The following is a 17,346-nucleotide window of genomic DNA, read 5'->3' as shown; positions in this document are numbered from 1 at the left end:
GGGGAAGAGCTGGGAGCAGCTGACGGGCTTTTGATATTCTTTGCATGGCCTTTGATCCTTTGTTCCAGCAGGAGCATCGCCCCCACCCTCTCTGCTTAGCCAACTCTTCTTATGAGGGATCCTGAGTCTTGCTCCTGCATCTCAAAGGTTTCCCAGGTTTCTGAGATGGACCTTTGCTCTTTTGTGTCCAGACTGAAGGCTGGTTTAAGTTTCTGACTGTTTTTCTCCAGAAACTTTCCCAGGGCCCTCCGTCTCTGCCTGCAGCCTAACTTTGTGCCAATTCTCTCGTTCCCCTCCCTTTCTCTACTATCTTTTTTTTCATATTCCGCCAAGACCCTGTGTGTCGATTCTTACTACCGTTCTTTCGTTCTCCGTCTAAGAATTTCATTCCCCCTTGGTTTTGGGGTCACACCTGGGGATGCTAAGGGTTTACTTCTGGGCTTTGCACTCAGAAATAGTTCTCGGCAGTGTAGGGAGAACTATATGAGATGTTGGGGATCGAACCCTGGGCGACCTCATGCAAGGAGAGGCCCCAATCCGCTGTACTATCACTCCGGCCCAAATCTCGTTTCCTATGGCCCTAGGTGACGTTTCTTGAGGGAAGGGAGATTACTGACCTCTGAGACGTGCGCAGACGCAGCGCCAACACCAGGGGGCGCTGCGGTCACACGCCTCGGGAGGGCAGCGTCTTCCAGGATGCTGAACCGCTGGCTGCACGGGCTCTGTGATCCAGAGACCCCCGAGGCCTCCGGTGGTCAGAGACAGTCCCTTGGAGGCACGGACGCCTTGTGTAATAATATGAAGTGAATGACACGTGTTTGGGGACCAAAGAGAGGTCCTCTTAGTCAAGCTGGCAGCAGAGGATGTAATTTTTGTTCTGAGGCGGGCAGTTTAGACTTCAGAGGAAACTGAAGCAAGCCCGCCTGCTCCTTGGATCTAGTCATCCAGGAGGGGTGAGGGGGAGGGATATTCTCGGGGCTCTGACACTCCCCTGCTGCCTAGGCTGAGTGGGGACACCCCCCCCCAGTTTATCTCTACTATTCCCCATGACGGGTGGGGCAGAAGACCCCTGCCATGGATCCCAGTATTTAGGACAAGTTGCTCTAGCAAGATTGGGACAATTGGGAACCAACTTAGTTCCCCTGAGATTAGCAGGATAATCCCCAACTCTTTCGGGGGAGGCGTGGGAGGGAGGCCCTTTCTGAGTCTTTCACACTGAAGTGCGAATACAACTGGCCAAGGACAGTCCAGAGGGGCCTCGGGGTACCCGGAGGACCCCAAAAGAAATAAATCAGGTCGCTCTCTCAGATGCTTTAGTCTGTGAGGCTCACAGTACACCGTAAGACTGCAGGAGCCTGAAAAAGGTCCCCAGAGTCCTTCACCCCTGTCAGTGGAAGAACAGGAGGTGGTTAGAAGTGAGGCAGGGCCCACTGGTCCATGAACACGGGGTTCCGACTGGGGTTCTGTGGCAGGGCATCAGGACTGGAAGCTGGGCACAAACTGTGAATTGTGAGGTTTTTAAGTGGATGTGATGTCCATGGGCCCCACAGATGGCTCACATGAAGTGGGGAGGAGAAAGACGATCACTTTCTCGTGATCTGCCTCTGCCACCAGGGACCCAGGGTTATTGGGTTCTTGGTTCATTTCACAGAAAATAATTTCAGGAGTAGACAGGCAGTGAAATTACAGTTTTTATTTAGAAGATTTGAAGGGAAAGAGGGAGAGAAAGTGGGAGAGAGTGGAGAGTAATGTCATGCTTGGATGAGCATCACCCAAGAGGGAACAAGCCTCACCCAAGATGGGATGAACCTCATCAGAGAGCGAAACAGCAGGAAAACGCAGATATGTGGGAACCTGTGATTCGGATCTCCAAGCCTGCTTGAATCAGGACTGGGCCTCCTCCCCCAGGTTCTCAGTTTTCCAGTAGCTTGGCAGTCACTCCCACAAACTACCCCTGGCGCCATGTAATCTCATCAACGTCCAAGACCCAGAGACTATAAACTAATGCTCCAAAAGAGAACAGAACAGAGTTTCCTGGACATTATATTCTATCCATAACAAGCAATACAAAACAAATCGTCTAGCATTGCCTTTTTGGCAGCTTTGAGTGGTGGTGAGACTGGTGTCAAAATATAGAATGTAACCAAAGTAGAGAGAGAATATGGGGGAAATTTTCTGCCACACAGGCAGCGGAAGGGTTGGAACGGAGTGGGGAATGGGGGGAATATTGGGGATTTTGGTGGTGGAGAATGTGCACTGGTGAAGTGATGGGTGTTTGATGATTATATGACTGAAGCTCAAACATGAATGCTTTGTAACTATCTCAGAGTGAATCAAAAAAGGGGGGGATAATAATAAAATAATAAAATAAAATTAACATTCAGAATAGAATAAAAAAAGTAATGTGGAGTTCATGCCTAATTTAATCAGCTTAATCAATGACTGAATAAATAGTAGTACTCCTACAAACTTGAAAAAAGAGAGAGTGGAGAGTAATGTGCTCAAAAGAGAACACGGGCTTCTTCAAGGGCAGAGAGAGCCCCTACACACATTCCAGCATTAGACACGAAAGCCTGAAAGTACACATCTCCAGAGGGGAGATGCAAGCGACACATGTGCTCAGGCACCGCATGTGCTTGGCCATCTGGGCACAAGCAGCCCATGGGCTCAGGCTGCATATGTGCGCGCTTCCTTTGTTCAAGGTGGCCTTTATAGGTTTTCTCCAACCTGCTTCGATGTGCGGCTTCTGCCTAGGTCAAAGTCTGTTGCTAAAAAAGGTTGTCAAGGGGGTAGAGTTGGGAGTGGTGATGGTCTTCTTTGAAATTCCTCTTTTTTCTCCTGATGGAGCTTCTGTCGAGGGGGTTCCAGCCTCCTCGGACGGACACTGGCACTGGCACCAGTTCTCCATGAGGTCAGGGCTATTATTTCCCAGCAAATTTACTGCCATTGCCTTGGGAGAAGCCTTCCCTTCCTGCCTGCCCCGCCAACATTACAGGCACCCACTACTTTTGCCCTTGTTGGATCACTGCTGATCACTGCTCCCTGTAAAGGCTTGACACTGTGAGGGCAGACTGTCAGAACTCCTTCTAAATTCCAAGGGAACTGTAAAAGCATCACTACCACTCTCACCAGGGAGAGGAAATCAAAGGGGCAAGAAGATGTGCACTCATTGGATTAAATTATTTGGTCTCTGGTTAAGTTGTGTGATTCATTCTTTGAAGGTAAATAATGAGAACTTTGTACGGGAATTTATTGGAGCAGCATAGAGGAGCCCAATGTGAGGATCAACAAATTTGAAGAGAAGACTTTTTTCTGTTTTTTTTTTTCTTTTTGTGTACACCCAGCGATGCTCAGGGATTACTCCTGGCTCATGCTCAGGAATTACTCAGAAATTACTCCTTGCAGTGCTCAGGGAACCATATGTGATGCTGGGAATCGAACCCTGGTCGGCCACGTGCAAGGCATATGCCCTACCCATTGTGCTATCACTCCAGCCCCAATTAAAATCAAATCTTGTCAAAAATATAAAGACTGAAGCAACAGATATTGATGCTAGGACTAAAGATGAGAATATCAAATGTGGAGTCAAAGGAAATACAGAAAATTCTAGAGAAAGAATGAATCATATGATTGAGAAGAGATCAGGAATATAGAACTTCTTTCTTCATAGTGGGGGGAGGCCAGAAAGATTATAGCACAAAGGGGAATGACTATATGTTCCAAACTATTGTCCTGACTCGGGAAATCAGAGGTTCTGATTTCCAGGACAGGTAATGGTAATACATATGTCAGGTAATACATATGTTCAGGTAATACATAGGTCAGGCCTACATGTGGTATAGCTAAAAATGGGAATTTGGGGCGGTTGGAGACCATTCTTGGGGAATGAGTTTGGGAGCATGCTATTAGTTATCTCCTCAGCAAGACGTGGCTGCCAGGCGTGGTCCAGCCACCTGAACTCTGTGATGTGGTATGCCTTCCCTTCCCAGATGTCTGGAACAGCGCGCCATGACCGAGAGATGGTGATCCAGGCTAAGAAGAAGCTCACCACGGCTACTGACCCCATTGAAAAACTCCGGCTGCAGTGTCTGGCCCGGGGCTCGGCAGGCATCAAAGGACTCGGCAGGTAGGACCTGGCCTGGGGGTGGCAGAGAGCTGGGGCTGGCAGGGTGGCGGGGATGGTGGCAGGTGGGGTTGGTTCAACCAGGTGAGACCTGTGTGACCTCGAGCAACTCGCATCTTCCTGGGGTTTCTTCTTTATTTGTGAGATGCTGTTTGGAAGACTAACTGGAGGTTCCCTGTGGCAATTTTGGGTGTACAACCTCAGACTGAGTAACGACCATGTCTGCTAAGAGACTGTGGATAAGTTGAGGTAAAGGAGATGTGTGTTCAGGCCCGAGAGACCAGGGTCAGGGTGAGAAACACACTTCCTGGAGGGTGACAAGAAGGGCCGGGGTGGAAACAGGGGGTAGGTGTTGAGACGGAAGAAATGGGAGCTAATTCTCAGGCCTCTGTCGCCTGCCTGTCATATAGCTATCCTGTTCTCTGGCCGTTGGGCAGTGTTAGGAGTCCCAGGACTGAAAGACTCCTGGGGGAAATAGAGGAAGCTACCGGAGCAGGTTCTGTGCTTTTGTCTCTTGCACCAACCAAATCTAGGCCTGCCATGGCCCAGTTGTCCTGTACCTCTGGAATGCAGTGGGGTGGGGTGTCTCCCGCAAAGGCCAAGTGGTCACTTCTGTGGTTACATGTGAGAGAAACTTGGGATAAACTAAAACATTTGTAACTCCCAGTCAATAGGTTGAAAACTTCCCTTCCAAATATAATGAATTAGAGAGTCAGGCCTTCGGAGGTGCTTAGGTATGGAGGATGGAGCTTCAGTGCCCAGAGAGCTTCCTCACCCTCTCAGCATCCTGTGAAGATGCAATGAGAAGAAGCTGAAACCCCAGTATCTGACCCCCAGAGGGCAGTTCCCCAGCGCTGAAATGTGCTCGCGCCCTGCAGATCTAGGAGAGAGAAATATTTATTGTTCAAACAGAATTTTCCAACTGGGTCCCCTATGGCCCCTAGAGACTTCCAGGTTATTCTAAGGGGGTTACAGGTGAAAATTGGATCAGTGGGAGCACATCATGAGACTAGACAGTCCACCAGTATGAGGGGTGGGGCCCAGGAGCAAAGCAAGGCCAGAAGGGGTCACGGTTGAGGAAAGGTTTAGAAACTTACTCAAACTACCCATCCTGTGGCATTTCAATTATAGCAGCCTGAACTGAGCTGATAAAATGTTTATTTCTAATTTCTTCATGATGAAGAAGGAAACAGGAACAATTCGTTTTCTGTACTGTTTCTCCATGTTTATTGTTCATTCCTGTTTAGCCAACTAATTCTGCTAGAATAGGCTTTTCATGGAATCTCTTTTCCAGACTATGTGATGCCCTTTTCACAGTGCTTGGTTTTGTTTTCTAAATAAAATGTAAAGTGAAAAGGAGTAAGATTCGTTATAACATATAACTCACCAAGAAAAAGATGCAGGTTGTTACTTAAAAAATTTGTGTCATTTACATGCAAATAGAGAACTGAAGGTTGACCAATCTCTCCATATGGAAAATTGAGACCCAGAGAAGTTTCAGGATGTGCCCTAGTCAAACAGTAGAACTGAAACTCAAACCTCAGGTTTTAAGATCCTAAGTAAAATACATTTTTTTAAATCCATGCTATTTTTTTTCAAAAGAAAACCCATATTGTTTCTAAAATCCATAAATAAATAAATCCTCAGATAAAATAGATCATATTTAGGCCTGTGTTGAGAGTAATGGTGGATGGTGAAGGAGATCATAATGGAGGTGATAAGATGGATGAAGGACCTTAAGAGTCACAGTTAAAGACAGACAGTTAGGAAAGATGTGCTTTTCCACCCCCCCCCCCAGTAAAAGATGTGGGTACCACAAATTAGGAGGTCATCAAACATAGTAATTGGAGGTAATTGCATCCTACTGGAGGTTTTGCAAATTTTCTACATTTGAGAAATGAATGACCTATGTGAATTTCCTGTAGGAAATGGAATGATCTCTAAGTAGAGATAGGGACTTGAAAATGTAACATTTTTATTTTTTAACTAGACTTAATGTTTTATAATAGCTTCAAATACATAGAAAAATGGTGAGAATTATATAGAAAAAATGCAGTGAATTTTCATGTACCTCCTTATTCAGTCTTTTTCTGTCCTTAGCATACTCCATCAAGGTAGATGGACACATACATTTGCAACAATTAATGAACCACTATTTCTACAATACTATTAACTAAAGTCCACAGATTTTAGAAGTCTGTGTTTCCTGGTTTCTACATTGCATCTACTTTAGTCTCAGGACTCTATTCAGGAAAGGTGTTATGTTTCCTGGGGATACTTTTAGCTCTGTTAAGTTTTTTAACTTTGTTTTTGATAAACCTGAGAAGACTGGCATTTTTCAGGATATCCCTTTATTGAAATATGTCTCATGTTTTTTTTCTCAGAATATGCTCAATATACACTTTAGGAATACAGAAGTAAAGTGATATTTTCAACACCCCATATTATTTTGTTTTTTATTTAAATTTTATTTATTATTATTTTTAATTGAATCATCATGAGATACAGTTACAAAGATTTTATGATTGAGTTTCAGTCATACAATGTTCCAACACCCATTCCTCTACGAGTGTAGATTTCCCACCACCAATATCCCCTGTATTCATCCTGCCACCCCACCTGCCCAGCCTACCTCTATGGCAGGCACTTCTTCTCTCTCTCTCTCTTTCACTCTCTCTCTCTCTCTCTCTCTCTCTCTTTCCCCTTTTGTGCATTCTGACTTTCAATACAGATACTGAGAAGACATCATGTTTGGTCCTTTGCCCACTTTCAGCACACAACACCCAACCAGAGCAATCTCTTCCAACCATCGTTGTCATAATGGTCCCTTCTCTATCCCATCTGCCCTCTCCTCCAGCCCTTGAGGTGAGGCTTCCAACCATGGGCCAATCCTCCTGGACCTTGATTCTACAGTCCTTGTTTGTAGGTCAACATCTCATTTTAAGTATGTCTATTAAAAACATGATGCTTAGTTTGCTTTAGTTGCATGATGCTTATGTTTATTGATCAAGGTCAATATTGACCTTGACCACCTGGCTTTTCCATTGTACAGTCTAGTCTTCTACGCACCGCCCCCACATCCTTAGAAGAAAATTGCATGCCAAACCACTCAGAGATGGGGAGTGGGATTTCCATCTTTGGAGTAGAGTTTGTGCATGCTTAATTTGCGCTTCTTTTGCAAGAAAAAAATTGTTTCTTCATTTGCATTAGTTTTTTAATCATTTTTCCAAACTAATCTCACTTGTGGATATTTTGTTATTGTTATAATGTAACACTACTTTTTAAAAAATTGCTCTATTATTCCAATTTTGTCCTGTGAATCTTTTCAGTTAGTTCCTGTGTCCTTTTAATATATACCTATGGATTAAAACACACACACACACACACACACACACACACACACACACACACACACACACTGCCTGTGCTGTCTGGCATAAGATACTCCAAGCTCACATGATATATTTCCTGCTTCAATTTTAGTATAATCAATTTCTCCAGAAGCACAGTTTTTTTGGTAAGAGAATTATATTAGAAACCAAGATCTTGGCTCTAGATGTGCTTATTTCTATTGGAGTGCTACTTCTAGATTCTTTTTTGCTGATAGAACAAGGAAAGGGAATATATGTGTTTATGTGAACAGCGTATCTATGTATCTTTATCTGTAAATATTTTTATATGTGGTTATAAGGTAATGTTACCTTATGTTTGCATTTAGGTAAATACGAGTTGACACAATGTCCACCACTCTAATGGATCATTTCAGTGCCTCTTCTAGATTTCTGTAAATTTCCATTACATCATTGAGAAACCTGGTTTCTATAGATCCTGGCCATGTTTTGTTTAGTACACATTTCTGGCAATACAAGAATTTTCAACACTTGTCATCATGAAGAATATTTTTATTAGCCATAGTGTAGTGTTTGTGTCTAGATGCTTTTGACTTAAGCCTCCACACCCCCAACTCCTCCTGTGAGGGAGAATGTCTCAAATATTTGCAGTACACAAATAGACTCATTCCTTTCTGATAGCACTTATTTCCTAAATAACATTTTAAAAATTTATATACATTAAAGCTTATGAACTTCACTGAAGTTCTAGGGGCTTTGGCAAATGCTAATGTCATATATCCAGCATTACAGTAGCACATGAAGTTGTTTCACTGCTGTAAAAATCCCCTAGGTTCCACTTGTTCTTTCTCTCGCTATCATTCCCCTTATCTTTGTAGTATCTTTACAGTTTTGACTTTTTGAGAATGTCGTATAATTAGAATTATACAATGGACTTTTTTTGTGGGGGTGGGGGAAATGGGAGAGCTCCCAAGCAGTGCTCAGGGGTAACATGGGGCCATTTGCAGCAATTTTCAGCCAAACAGGGTTATGGTTCAATGTGAAGATTCCTTGGGGGCCACAAGGACTATATCTTGCCGTGCTCAAGGGGCTTCTGGGGTCATGGCCGCAATGCTTGAGGGCCATGTGTTGTGAGGTCAGAACTGGGCTTGGACACATGCCATTCATGATTCATATACTATCTCCCAAGCCCTCATTTAGTACGTTTTTTAGTTTTTTTTTCTTTTATGAGAGCTTGTGAAGTGGCTTTCCAATTTGAAAAAAAAGATTTTGAGAAGCATCTAAAATGCCTATAATTTTTTTTGGAAAAATGTGAGAGCAGTGTTCTTTGAGAAATTTTTTCTTATAAATTTTTCTTGTGTATTTCTCTCTCTCTCTCTCTGTGTGTATGTATACGTGTGCTTGCACATGTGTGTGTTTTCTTCAGAGTGTTTAAAATCATGGATGACAATAACAACCGGACCCTGGATTTCAACGAATTTATCAAAGGCCTAAATGACTATGCTGTGGTCATGGAACGGGAGGAGGCAGAGGAGCTGTTCCGGAGGTTTGATAAAAATGGAAGTGGAACAATAGACTTTAATGAATTTCTTCTTACATTAAGAGTAAGTGGCTCCATGATTCAGTATATCTGTGCAGGTTGGTTCGCACATGATTTGGGTGGGCAATTTTGAGGTTATTTTTTTCTCAGAAATTTTTAGTGCAGAGTGGAGGAGATGGGCAGGAGATTGGAACAGATGAAGGGAAATTTTGGAGTAATCATAGGCACATAATTAAGAGCTCTCACTCTCACAACATGGAGGTGAATCAGACACCTCATCCTTTCTGATAGACAATGAAAATGATTTTATTTGTGCATTGTCAGTGTATGTGTTTTTTATATTTCTCTAGCCACCAATGTCCAAAGCTAGGAAAGAAGTCATTATGCGAGCGTTTAGAAAGCTAGACAAGACAGGAGATGGTGTCATAACAATTGAAGACCTCCGAGAAATGTACAATGCAAAGCATCATCCGAAGTACCAAAATGGAGAGTGGACTGAGGAGCAGGTGTTCAGAAAATTTCTGGACAACTTTGATTCACCCTATGACAAAGATGGGTTGGTAAGTTCTCCTGGCCTGATTTGTAATTATAAAGAAGAATTAGCCCCAAGTCTTAAAAAAATATTTACACCAGATTTAAGTAGAAGTGAAATGTTTTCCTAGTGACTATTTGGAGAGTTGGACTAAATGAAACAGTGAAATATGTATGTGTGTGTGTACATATAGTGTCAGGTAATCTATAGACAGTAAATATCCATCATCTGGGAAATGTGGTATTTTGATTAAAATTTCCTGTTTGTGGTTGCTGTATTTATCATATGCTACTGCCACATTCCAATGAACTAGACCTATTTAACTTCAAAATGAGACCATAATTCAACTTTGAGAGACACAGCTCACAAGTCATTACAGAATGTTGCAGTTCTGAACACTCATCTCTGAGCATTGTTTGTCACCATACTTTGGCATGTGGAAATGCCACTTTAGGGAAACTTCCAGTGAAGGAAATGCCAGACAATTGAATTCACTCTGATTCTAATCTCTGATATAACTTTGCATTTTTAAATGACAAGTAAATCTCCATTAGTTAATAATTTTTAATTACATATTTGTAGCTAAGTGTCGGGTAAGAAACTAGAACTCTGTAACTGTAGCTAAGAAAAAAATGTCATCTGTCTTCTACCAACTAAGCAGCAGCAGAATCCTGGTCAGGGTTACTCCTGAGACCTGTGTCATAAAGGATTAGGACAGTGTGCAAGAGGTTATAGGAAGAGGAAACGAGTTTTCCCCTTATGCAGGGACTTTCCACAAAAACCTGCTAGATGTGGAAAAACAGCCTCCATTTCAGCCTGAAGGGACTGCAGAATTGATTTTTAAGACAGGAAGGGGTTTTTGATGGTCTATGGCAGCTGAAGGCTTAGGGAAAGAAATCAGAAAAACCATAGATGTTTTCTTCCATCATTGCCAGTCTTTGATCATTTTGGTGGTAGTGGAAAAATAGCCAACTGCCATTTCCCCAAATTAGCCCAACTTGCATGGGATCCCAGGGTGCCATTGCCTCTTTTCTGCAGGTGGTTCCTCCTTGTTACCAGGGGAAACCTCAGCAATCACCCTTTTCTCTAACCCAAGCCAGTTGTGATTCAGCTAATTTTAAGTTCCCACCCCCATGCCATTCCTTCTGACATTTATCTAAACAAACCACATTAAACTCTCAAATACTCACAAAGGTTACTGGGGTTTTTAGCAGTTGCAGTGTTTGATGATGTCACTTGGATATCATAGATCCAACTCTGTGCAGTTTCATCATTTGGAATATGTTCTAGTAGTACAGATTGTTGACTGCACCACAAAACTTTAGAAAATGCAGGGGCCAGAGCAAGAGTACATCAGATAGAGTGCTTTTTTTGCATGTGGCTGACCCAGGTTTGAAACTTGACATCAAGCAAAAACAAAACAACAAAAAGAAATGTAGGACTCCATTTTTGTAGGTGGATTTGCAGTCTTGCAAATTTACACTTAAAAATATTTTTTAATTTTAATTAAAGAACCGTGATTTACAAAGTTGTTGATAGTTGAGTTCTAGGCAGAAAATATTTCAACACCAGTCCCACCACTAATGTCAACTTCCCTCCACCACTGTTCCCATGTTCCTCCCTCACAAATTGACATTTTTAAGAATGTCACAGGTGTCTCTTAATCCCCTTCATATGTGAGACCTTTGCTTCTAGAGATTCAGAAATGCCTATATTTTGTTAATGTATATAATGGGCATGTGAACCTCTTTTATGGATCTGTGCAACATTTCTTAAGCACTGATTCTTAGTGCTTTGCTAAGGATTTTATTCCAATATAACTTTGAATAGGCATAATGAAATGGTTTTGAAAAGTGATATGCAATTATCTTCTGTAATTAAACCATATTTTCAATGCATTTAGAACTGTTGACATAAAGTAACCCTCTGGCAAATTTTTTAGAAAGACACTAATTAGCCTTTCATTTACCTTTGTCAAATCAAGTTGTTTTGCACATTAAAGGTATCTATGCTCAAGGTCAGTTCACCATTTATAATGAAAAAGATAGAGTTCAAATCCAAATAATGTACTGTACTTTTAAAATATATATTAATTTATTTTTTGATATAATTTTTATTATAACACTATGATTTAACAAGTTGTTCGTAACACTGTTGTTTCATGCATTAAATGTTCCAATACAAATCCTACCACCAGTGTGACCTTCCCTCTACCAATGTGCCCCAGCTTCCTGCTCAAACTATGCCCTCTTAACAGACATACAAGGTTTACCTAATATTATTTGTTATAACACAAAGACAAATGGAATTATCAACTTTGGATCAATAGAAGTCAATTTGTGATCATTGTTATATCTCAGAATGACACAATGATGCATCTGAAGTCATTGAGTATTTATTGGACTAGTTGGTGCAAGTTGAGCCTCAGTTTGTGACCAAATAAAACACTTTAAGCTTAGTCAAAGAGGTTAGCATACAACTTGGTCAAAGATAGTGTTCTAATGTTTCGTGTTTTTTTAAAACGGTGTTTATTTTCCATCTAACCTAATACACATTTTTTTCACTTTGGCTTTTTTGGGTCACACCTGGCGATGCACAAGAGTCACTCCTGGCTCTGCACTCAGGAATCACCCCTGCCAGTGCTCAGGGGACCATATGGGATGCTGGGAATCGAACTTGGGTCGGCCAAACGCCCTACCTGCTGTGCTATCATCTCCAGCCCCAGTGTTCTAATGTTTTAAATCGAATCACTGCAAATTACAAAGTAACAAAGTTATTATTGTTATTACTGAGTTTCAGGCATATAATGGACTGGAGCAATAGCACAGCAGGTAGGGCGTTTGCCTTGCACGAGGCCAACCCGGGTTCGATTCCTCCGTCCCTTTCGGAGAGCCTGGCAAGCTACTGAAATTATCCCGCCCGAATGGCAGAGCCTTGCAAGCTCCCCGTGGCGTATTCGATATGCCAAAAACAGCAACAAGTCTCACAATGGGGACGTTACTGGTGCCCGCCGCAGCAAATCGATGAACAACGGGTCGACAGCGCTACAGTGCTAATGTTCCAATACCAGTTTCTTCACCAGTCTTCACTTCCATCCACTAATATTTCCAGTCTCTACCACCCCACAGCCTGCCTCTAAACTTTTAATCTCTTTACAGCATTCCGTTTCCCTCCGGAGTGAAAATTTCCCTCCACCAAGGTCTAATTGCACCCTTCCCTGACCTAAGCTCTCACCTTCTTTAAGCTTCCAGCAATAAACTTCCTCTTGGAGAACAGTTTTCATGTGCTTTGTTTCTGTTGCCTTTGAGAATGTGTTATTCCCCTACTATGTTTCTCTACACCCTGCATCTGAGATAGATCATTCTGTGTCTGTCCCTCTCCCTCTGACTTAGCTTCACTCAGCATGCTGCTCTTCAGCTCGGATGAGATTCTAATTTGCCAGTATTTAGTAATCTGGACTAAATACTTCAGGTGGTTATAAAGGGTTGCCGAGGTTGAAGTAGCCAGCGAATTTAGCATCACAGGTCCTCTACCCAATGTTCTGATATCATACCTGAAACAATTTAGTCAAAGGTGTGAGGTCAACCAAATATTGGGTGAAGCAGTAGACTTCCTTCAGTCTGATCCTATCTCCAAACTCTGCCCCAGTTGGGTGAGACTTTATGTATTATCCTCTTACTGTCTAGATTTTGCAATTTTCATGTATATGCTATTTTATAATGACAGATAAGTTCTTAGAATTAGATTAACATTTGAGGGGACTGTTGCCTACTCTATCTCTTATGGATATTTAAAAATAAACAAATATTTTATTTATGCTACTGAGTGTATATAGAAGTGCTAAATTTATTCTATATAATGTATATATTCTACATACATATATATAATTATATATAATTTTCTTAATCAGTCTGGAGTTGAGAAAAAGGGACTATTTTTGTGCCATAACTCGAATATTTTTATTTTATTCATCTGACACGTTCTATATAGAAAATACAGCTAGTTAACAATAGAATTGTCAAGAGGTCTGTTATTGTATCACTTTTTCTTAATATCAGAAAAAGGATTTAAATAATAATGTTATTATTTAAAGAAATTTAGGAAGAGGGCAAACTAATAAGTAAATCAGAATTTATGATTTTGGCCAGTTGGATATTAGGAAATACGCAGATACTTTGCAAGAATAATTGTAGCTTTTCTTGAAGTGATCAAATGTAGATTTTAATGTAGTCTGATTTTCAGATGGGGTTTAGTGCTAACCGGGGAAGTGCAAAGGAGGGCAAAAAAATAAAGACATTCCAGAAAGGCGACTGTTAATGGTGGTCCAATTTTAGCTAAAACTATGCATATATTATTTATTTCTACTTTCAACCCTCTGCTCACCTATTGGTTCAGACCAATATCTTTTTTTAATTGCCTTTTTTTTTTGAGGGATTGAGGTAAATATAAGGAGGAACTATGGGTTTCTTGATTTCCCCCTCTGTTTCCTTATAACTTTAGCTAGAAAAGCAAGTAGGTTAGTCATTTCCCATGAGTCTTAGAAGAAAATGAGGGGAAACTTCATGAGAAAGGAATATTTGACCTGCACAAGAAAGGGGTTTTGAATTATTCATCTATTTCACTTTTTTTGTTGATTTTTTTTAACCCATTAGGATGCTGAAGATCAAGAACAGTCAGTCTCTAAAGCAGCTGTCATTTTGATACCTGTATGCTCATTTGTAAGCAAGTCCATTCTTTATAAATTGATGAGTGAAACCATTCAAATTGGGGTATCAATCATTCCCTGACTGATTTGTGGCAGCCAGGATGGTTGAATTCAGATGTCCTCAACACACACCTACTAAAAAGTCATAATGGCTATCTTTTGAAAGTGAAGCCTATATAATATCTCAGCAAATATGAACACACTAAGTGGTCTTTCCAGAAATACAGTTACAGGCTATAACAGAGAGGTTGACAGGGAGCAGTGGGCTGGGGTTGCCTGTTCCACTCATCCTGTGTCTTGAGTAATTGATGCCCCAAAAGTGCATGAAGTCAAGAACTATTTAAATAGAAATCTATTCTATTTTTCACTCTACCAGGACAGATCTCCATGTTTTGAAAGTAAATTACGAGCTGTTTCTAAGCTTGTACTCTGAGAAAGACAGCATTAATTATACACTTTGATTTTCAGTCTTACATTTCTGTCTGCTCCTGAAGAAAGATGAGGACTTTCCATTTAGGCCGGTCCGGAAAATTTCAAGACTTTCTACCTCTCCTCTCCTTCCCACTATTCTCCCTTTGCCTTTATTTTAGATCTGGTTCTTGACCATGCTCTCTCAGAAGACCTCTCAGTTGAAATTTCCCTTCCACATACAGATACTGGAGATGACCTTCATGGAGATGGTGAAAAACCAAGTTTTGTTTTTGTTTCTAACTTTTTCTGCTCTAGGTCACCCCGGAGGAATTTATGAACTACTATGCCGGGGTGAGCGCATCCATTGACACCGATGTGTATTTCATCATCATGATGACAACAGCCTGGAAGCTCTAAGTATATGGTGGGGAACAAGGGAAGTGGGTACAGCCATGTGGCATCAACTGATTAAACAGTCAGCTCAAAACCAGGGTTGTTTTTGATTTTATGCACCCAAGTGTTTCCTCCAAGACAGCACATGATTAATTTTCTAGGACAGAAATAAAGACATTTCTCTGAGGTTGTTTCCTTAGATTTTATAATAATAAATTATTCAAAGAAGATCTATAAAGTCGAGATAATACAGGTGTCAAAAAATTAGATGTTTCTAATTATAAATGTTTTTATAATAAATGTTTAAATATTTTAACTATATGTTAGCACTATTGTAGCACTGTCGTCCCATTGTTAATCAATTTGCTCGAGCGGGCACCAGACTATATGTTATATGCTAATAAATGCTTAAATATTTTAACTATAATCTAGTATAATGTCCAGTTTTTTTTTCTCTTCTTGAAAGTTTCATTTCTAGGTGGGAGAAGTTATCTATTTTTATGCTGACTATGATTTTTTAGGTACTTCACAGTTCCAAGTTGAAGACCAAAGAAGATTACTCATCAAGCTCAATTTCTATAACTGAATCTTGAGGTTTCTCTGCTTAAGTTTTAGGGAACTTGATTTTTTTTAACTACTCATGACTGGCATACAATATTCCAACACCAATTTTTTAACATTTTATTTTTTTTAAATCCTGCAATTGAGTGCCATCATTCTATGTCTGTCTCTATCCCTCTGACTCATTTCACTCAGCATGATGCTTCCATGTCTCTCCATGTATAAGCAAATTTCATTACGTCATTTCATTTTTCCTGGAAGCTGCATAATATTCCATTGTGTATATGTGCCATAGTTTAGTTTTAGGGAATTTTTGGTTTGATGAACACATTTTATTTTTATTGTATTGGGGGGAGGGGTATTTGGCCACATCCAGTTGTGTTCAGGGTCTTAGTCCTGAATCTGTGCTCAGGGATCACTCCTTGTGGGGTTTGGGAACCACAGGTGATGCCAGGGATGGAACTTGGGTCAGCCTTGTAACAAGCACCTTACCAGTTCTACCTTTTCTCTGGCTCTGATGAGCAAATTTAATTAAATTTATTACTAATTTTCTATTTGGGGCTACACTGGCTGTGCTCAGGGCTGACTCCTGGCTCTGTGCTCAGGGATCACTCTTGAGGGCTCATGCAACCATAAGGGCTGCTGGGGATTGAACCCTAGTTGGTGCATACAAGCAAGTGCCTTCCCCACTGTACTATCTCTCTAGCCCTGGTAATCACATTTGGTGATCACATTTTAAATGACTTTTTTTTCTTTCTGCGTCACACCCGGCGATGCACAGGGTTCACTCCTGGCTCTGCACTCAGGAGTTACCCCCGGCAGTGCTCAGGGGACCATAGGGGATGCTGGGAATCAAACCCAGGTTGGCTGCGTGCAAGGCAAACTCCCTACCCGCTCTACTATCACTCCAGCCCTTAATTGACATTTTTGGGTGATTTTTAATTTGAAACTAGAGGACATGGCCCTGAGAAACTGAGCTGAGACCAATTAAAGTGTTCCCACTTAGCTTAAAGGTTAGGTCGAGCTCTCAGATTTTATGGGGTACATCTTTTCCCATGACTGCATAAGCCATATCAATAAGCCATTACCTGGTCAAGTGTCCATCTCTCTCTTCTCTGCCATTGACCAATCATGTTGAAGCTCCCCCATCACAAGAGACTGGTATCACAGATGTGTCAAGATGGGTTTTTAATTTTGCCATTTTTGTGAGCTCAGTCTGTTTCCTCTCAGCTCTAAGATTTTGTTCTTTTGCCATTGATATGTGATATTATATGTGATATTATTCCCAGAAAAAGGCTTCTGAGCAAAGGTTGCTTCAGTTGCCGGAAGACAGATATGGACTATAACTCACCCATCTTGTGTTCAGTGTCTGGCACAAGTCATTAGTCCTCTGGTTGTGGTGCTACAAGTAAGATTCACCTACTCTTATAACTCAGAGAGACGCCTCCTTTTATCACCTCTGTCCCAAACTGTACTCATGTCCTGGTTTGGGGATGTAGGATGGGGTAGGAGTTCTTTAAAAAATACTTTCATGTATTTAAGTGGTTCTAGATTGAGGGGGATGACTCACATAACATGTTTTCTACCATTTGTGTTGCTCTTTTTTATATTTCACAGTCTTGGAAGTTGATATCAAGATATGCATTGACTTAAAAATAGCAAAAACAGGTATTTCCAGATAAGAGTTATAGTGACAATAGAAAGAACAACTTGCTTTGTTTTTTGCTGTTT

At 41.1% G+C, this 17,346-nt stretch overlaps 1 protein-coding gene across 2 annotated transcripts in view; it reads left to right on the top strand.

Moving 5' to 3' along the window:
- The window catches only part of CAPSL (calcyphosine like), a 38,188-nt gene that overhangs the window by 13,359 nt on the left and 7,483 nt on the right, over nt 1-17,346 (top strand). The window contains exons 2-5 of one of the 2 annotated variants that reach the window (XM_004605548.2): nt 3,990-4,126; nt 8,900-9,077; nt 9,364-9,573; nt 14,977-15,240. In XM_004605548.2, coding sequence (XP_004605605.2) covers nt 3,990-4,126; nt 8,900-9,077; nt 9,364-9,573; nt 14,977-15,078 — 627 coding nt within the window. In that variant the 3' untranslated portion in view covers nt 15,079-15,240. Of the gene's footprint in view, nt 1-3,989; nt 4,127-8,899; nt 9,078-9,363; nt 9,574-14,976; nt 15,241-17,346 lie in introns of those variants that run through there. The other variant, XM_055119833.1, reaches the window with a different exon arrangement.

This window comes from Sorex araneus, chromosome 1 (genome assembly GCF_027595985.1).
Source record: "Sorex araneus isolate mSorAra2 chromosome 1, mSorAra2.pri, whole genome shotgun sequence".
Lineage (NCBI taxonomy): Eukaryota > Metazoa > Chordata > Mammalia > Eulipotyphla > Soricidae > Sorex > Sorex araneus.
Note: the sequence above shows the minus strand (reverse complement) of the source record. Positions and strands in the feature narration are given on the sequence as shown.